The sequence below is a fragment of the Miscanthus floridulus genome, chromosome 5 (assembly GCF_019320115.1).
Source record: "Miscanthus floridulus cultivar M001 chromosome 5, ASM1932011v1, whole genome shotgun sequence".
In the NCBI taxonomy this organism is placed as follows: Eukaryota; Viridiplantae; Streptophyta; class Magnoliopsida; order Poales; family Poaceae; genus Miscanthus; species Miscanthus floridulus.
The window spans coordinates 145,717,704-145,722,816 of record NC_089584.1 but is presented as its reverse complement, the minus strand read 5'-3'; the positions used below and the strand labels follow the sequence as shown (position 1 = coordinate 145,722,816).

Here is a 5,113-nt window from a genome sequence, read left to right as displayed (position 1 = left end):
AGCACTTATGCTAATCACATAATAAAACACTAAGCAATGTATGTGGAGATCACTAAAATAATGTATCAACACCCTTGGTATGTTTTCTCAGCACCACACACCTCAAATGGCCGGTTGGGGGTTGTATTTATAAGCCCCACTGAGAAAGTAGCCGTTGGGGTCGAATTCCCGCGAAACTGCTACTGACCGGACGCTGAATCGTCCTGACCGGACGCGTCCGGTCGTCCCGACCGTTGAGCCGGCAATATACTGATCGGACGCTGGCTGGCGTCCGGTCGTCTGCCACCGGACGCGTCCGGTCACATATATGCCGCTCTGAAACCTTTCTGTAATTGATCGGACGCTGCCCTACGTCCGGTCGGTTGCCGCCAGCGTCCGGTTCTCTCGTCCGGTCGCCTGTCTGCTGAGCCACCGGTCCAGCGTCCGGTCGCGCTTCCAGCATCCGGTCCAGCGTCCGGTCGCCTCTGCGAGCTCGTTTCTTCGCGATCTTACGTACGGCTTGGTTCCAATCTTCATGCTTGGACTTTGCTTGATATCTTGGGTCTTTTCTTGTGCTCCTAAGGTATTGCTTGAGGTGTTGATCATCGGATCATCACGTCGCCTTCGTCCGAGTCACGTCTTGCACCCTGTTGGACTATAAAACAAACACTTGCAAATTCATTAGTCCAATTTGGTTGTGTTGATCATCAAACACCAAAATCCAAAGTAAATGAGCTTAGGGTCCATTTTTCTTATACCAATCATCCCAACTAGTCCCAACTTTTTTTTATCCGATGTCTCCGAAGAGACCCAACTAGTCCCAACCAATAGTACGTGCTACGTATGACGTGTGACCCTTTGAACTTATTAGTCTGACTTATCAGCTATCATACAATGTTTTTTCTCTCATACTAAATCAGCCAACAATATTTTTCAACCTAGCTTTTCAGCGAAACGAACAGGGCCTTTAGAGCTTGGGCAAACTTTAGTATGATCAGTATTTGTTGCTATAGAAAAAGTAATATTTTCAATCCTTCGTAGCATAACAAGTTCGCATTTCGGCCTCGTTCGGTTTACCTTATAATCCATACTATTCAGCTTGTTTTTCTAACAAAAACAGTGTTTTTATCTCACAATAATTTAACCAGAATAGTGTTTTTTAGCCGATTCAGAAGTTTCGGGAGCCGAACGGGGCCTTCGTTCCGTAATCGTCGAGTATCCCGTGCGGCTGGCCAGGTCGCCGCCTCACCGCGCGGCGAGTCCGCCTAGACCCGCCCTTTCTCTGATCTGAAAGACCTTCTTCCTCTACGTGACACATGGCATATATCAATCTTCTACGCAATTTCGTCTACGTGATCGGCACGGAAGCAGTTATGCGATTGGGCAACCATTTGTAACATCACTTGTCGATTGTTGCCTTTTGGAAATTTCGGTTGTGTGTGATTTTGGGTTAGCAAAGCAAGTGTCAGCTTCGACTTCCTTTGCTAACATGTACCGACATCACTGGAACCTTTTGGGTCTGTAACTCTGTATCATCTCAGGGCTTTGGTTAGCAGTTATATTAACTCACAGTTACATCAGATATGACAAACTGCTCTTGTCGAGGTACTTGGGTTCTGAAAATTTTTCATACACGAAGGTCAGCAAGAAAGGCATGCTCGCTTAAACTTATCAGCCAGCTTATCAGCTAGAATCTACAGTATTTTTCTCTCACAACAAATCAGCTTCAGCCGGCTTATGCATTTGGGGTTTTATTATAGAGATTTGGAGTTTTATTAGAGATTATTTCAAGAAGGAAACCCATTAGCAGAGTTGAAATCTCTATCACCAATTCACCATCCTCGACCACAGCGGACAGCTCGAGCAGGTGGTCGCCCCTGCGACAGAACCGCTCGAGCTCCCACACGGCGAGCCCGCGTTGCGATAGCTCCTTGGTCCAACACCGAGGCTGCTGCTGGGTCCCGGACCCGGAGGAGTTCCGGCGCAGACGCGACCAGCACTGTCTCCGGAGTGCTCGATGATGAGAAAGCCAACATGCTCGCGGCGAGGTCTACGTTGATCTGTCGCCGCCGCGGCAAGATCCGTCTCGGTGGCTTCCGGTGTAAGCCAACGCCTGCTGTTAACGGAACGAGGTATTGGTGCCGCTAAAACTGGGCGATCAGAGAGAGGGCAGATCTCTCAGAATTTGCCTCCGCCGTGCCCTGCCTAGCTAGCTATAAATACGGCCCGATGCCTGGGTGAATTGCATGCAGAGTGCAGTGCAGTCCAGTGTAGCATCGGTTACAGTTACCTGTTTGTAGCTGCTGCAAACATAGGAGTACAAGTGATCCTGATCCTGATCCTTCCAAGATGTCGAAGCAGGGTGTCGCTTCCATGCTTGCACTGGCATTGCTTCTTGGAGCTTCCATGCTTGTACTGGCATTGCTGCTCGGAGCATTTGCAGCCACTCCTACAGGTCAGATATATACGTACCCAATTGTATTTACGGCCGGCATTCATGCATCACGCATCATACATCATACATTAATACTAGCTCCTGGTGCACGCACACGAATGCTGATCATCGCGATATGCCGATATGCATGCATGATTGACACTGATGTACAGGAGTCCACGCCATCGGCGTGTGCTACGGCGTGAACGGCGACAACCTGCCGTCGGCGAGCGACGTGGTGCAACTCTACCAGTCCAACGGCATCAACCAGATGCGCATCTACTTCCCGGACACCAACGCTCTCAACGCGCTGAGCGGCAGCAACATCGGGGTGATCATGGACGTGCCCAACTCGGACCTCTCCTCGCTGGCCTCCGACCCGAGCGCGGCGGCCACGTGGGTGCAGAGCAACGTGCAGGCGTTCCCGGGGGTCAACTTCAAGTACATCGCCGTGGGCAACGAGGTCTCCGGCGGGGACACCAACAGCATCCTCCCCGCCATGCAGAACGTCAACTCCGCGCTGGCCAACGCCGGGCTGGGGAACATCAAGGTGTCCACGGCGGTGCAGAGCGGCGTCACGCAGGGGTTCCCGCCGTCGCAGGGCAGCTTCTCGCAGGGGTACATGGGACCCATCGCGCAGTACCTGCAGAGCACGGGGGCGCCGCTGCTCTGCAACGTGTACCCGTACTTCTCCTACACGGGCAACGAGGCCCAGACCGACCTCAGCTACGCGCTCTTCACGTCGCCGGGGACCGTCGTGCAGGACGGCGGCAACGCGTACCAGAACCTCTTCGACGCGCTCGTCGACACCTTCGTCTCCGCGCTCGAGAACGCCGGCGCCGGGAACGTCGGCGTCGTCGTTTCCGAGAGCGGGTGGCCGTCGGCTGGCGGCGACGCCGCCACTCCGGGGAACGCGCAGACCTACAATCAGAACCTCATCAACCATGTCGGGCAGGGCACGCCCAAGCGCCCTGGATCCATCGAGACCTACATCTTCGCCATGTTCAACGAGGACCAGAAGCCTGGAGCCGAGACGGAGAGGCACTTCGGACTCTTCAACCCGGACAAATCGCCGGCGTACCCCATCAATTTCTCCTAAACAAGTGGGACGCACGCGCGGGTCCATATATACACGATCGAACAAGATATAAACATATATACATATCATCATAAAGACTCAAGAGCGCATAGATGGCCTTGTTCATCGAATGTTTGCATATGCACCAAGTATTAAATACGGACTAAAAAAATAATTAATTGTACAGATGGTGACTATTTTGCGAGACGAATCTTTTAAGCTTAATCAGTTAATGATTTGATAATAAAGTGCTACAGTAACACATATGCTAATGACGTATTAGTTAGCTTAATAAATTCGTCTCGCAGCTTACTCACGGATTCTATAATTTATTTTTTTATTAGGATCGAGGGTGTGACACCTGACGTGACGTGATATCAAAAACTTTACGCCCAGCGACCAAACAAGGCTAAAGCAACGAGCCTGCAGGGGACAGAGTACACAGATGCGATGTATTTATTGCCTGTATTCTGCGCTCGATCCGAGTCTGCGTGACCGCATATATAACGAAACATCTGTGCAGTGCTTTGCCGATCAAACCTTGGCATAATCCGAGCATATTTCCAAGAGAGCCAATCGCCAAACTAATTAAACTCTCTCTGAACATGAACACGGAGAAGAGAACGTCTGGTTACACTCGTCTTCTCGGCCTGTTTCTGGTGCGTGGACCAACAACAGCGGGCTCCTTCTCCTCCACCGGTACCGGCGGCAGCTCCTCCTCCTCCCCTTCGTCGTACACAATAATGTTGCCGTCGTCGTCTTCCTCGCCGGCGCCGTCCTCGTCGGACGCCTCGTTCTCTTCCAGTATCGCTCGGTTTATTTCCATCTGCGCATGCACGGACAGCCGTTTGGCCAAGTGCCCAAGTGTTGACACTTAACACTGTATGTATGTATGTCTCTTCAGTTCAGACATGCTCTCGCGTATGCCAAGTGGCCAACAAGGAGAGGAATAACCAGATGTGCAATTTTATTCGCAGGTACAACTAACTACAATCAGACGCGCATGGTGCTTGGCTGCTTGCTAACAATTTTGCTTGTGGACGAAAATCATCATCACAATCTCATTTGCGAAGTGCAAATAATAATAATAGCAATGCAATCGGTTACTGACGCGCAGTTAATGGCTGGCAGGACGAATTCACATAACGAGGAAGCTAACAGCTGATTAGTAGAGTGCGCAGCAGCTAGCTGCTAGCAGTAACAGGAGCGCGTGGTAGTGGTACTCGTATCGTATCGTATTCGTACCTCCCTTAGGAATCGGTCGTCGAGGTCGTCGGCGACGCGGGCGGCGGTGACGAGCGTGCCGACGAAGAGGGAGAGCGGGAGCACGAAGGCGAGGATGAGCTGGTTCGTGCTTGGCGGCCCGCCGGCCCGCACCACCATGAGGCGTCCCCGGCCCCGCCGCCGCGCGCCTCCTGGCACCGGCCTGGCGCAGCTAGCTCGGGCAGGGCGGCCGGAGCACGGTGGCGTCGCGGCGAGACGCGGTGGCAGGGAGAGAGCCGCGACCTGGCCGCCCCGTGCCATGGGCTACTCGGCTGCCAGAGCCCAGAGGCTTCCTTCCTTGCTTCGCAGAATCGCAGGCTCCCAGCGGGCAGCGGGCAGCGGGCAGCGCTTGCCTTATC

General features: G+C 52.7%; 2 protein-coding genes across 2 annotated transcripts; one reads left to right on the top strand and one right to left on the bottom strand.

Annotated features, from left to right (window-relative positions):
* Nucleotides 1-2,328: 2,328 nt before the first annotated feature.
* Nucleotides 2,329-3,805, top strand: LOC136454001 (glucan endo-1,3-beta-glucosidase, acidic isoform-like). The gene is made up of 2 exons (XM_066454549.1): nt 2,329-2,434; nt 2,587-3,805. Exons 1-2 carry the CDS (start codon nt 2,329-2,331, stop codon nt 3,510-3,512), a joined length of 1,032 nt encoding a protein of 343 aa, XP_066310646.1. The 3' UTR covers nt 3,513-3,805.
* A 124-nt stretch (nt 3,806-3,929) lies between these two features.
* On the bottom strand, nt 3,930-5,113 carry LOC136451097 (uncharacterized). Its single transcript, XM_066451840.1, has 2 exons — nt 4,737-5,113; nt 3,930-4,317 (listed from the first exon to the last, which is right to left on the bottom strand). The coding sequence occupies exons 1-2, from the start codon at nt 5,013-5,015 to the stop codon at nt 4,123-4,125; spliced, it is 474 nt and encodes a 157-aa protein (XP_066307937.1). The 5' UTR covers nt 5,016-5,113; the 3' UTR covers nt 3,930-4,122.

What these genes read in the sequence shown, in the direction of transcription:
- LOC136454001 (XM_066454549.1), top strand. Translation starts at nt 2,329, where the DNA reads ATGTCGAAGCAGGGTGTCGCTTCCATGCTTGCACTGGCATTGCTTCTT. An exon ending in ATTTGCAGCCACTCCTACAG is followed by an intron (nt 2,435 to 2,586) that starts GTCAGATATATA and finishes ACTGATGTACAG; the next exon opens with GAGTCCACGCCATCGGCGTG.
- LOC136451097 (XM_066451840.1), bottom strand. Translation starts at nt 5,015, where the DNA reads ATGGCACGGGGCGGCCAGGTCGCGGCTCTCTCCCTGCCACCGCGTCTC. An exon ending in ACGACCGATTCCTAAGGGAG is followed by an intron (nt 4,318 to 4,736) that starts GTACGAATACGA and finishes GTGCATGCGCAG; the next exon opens with ATGGAAATAAACCGAGCGAT.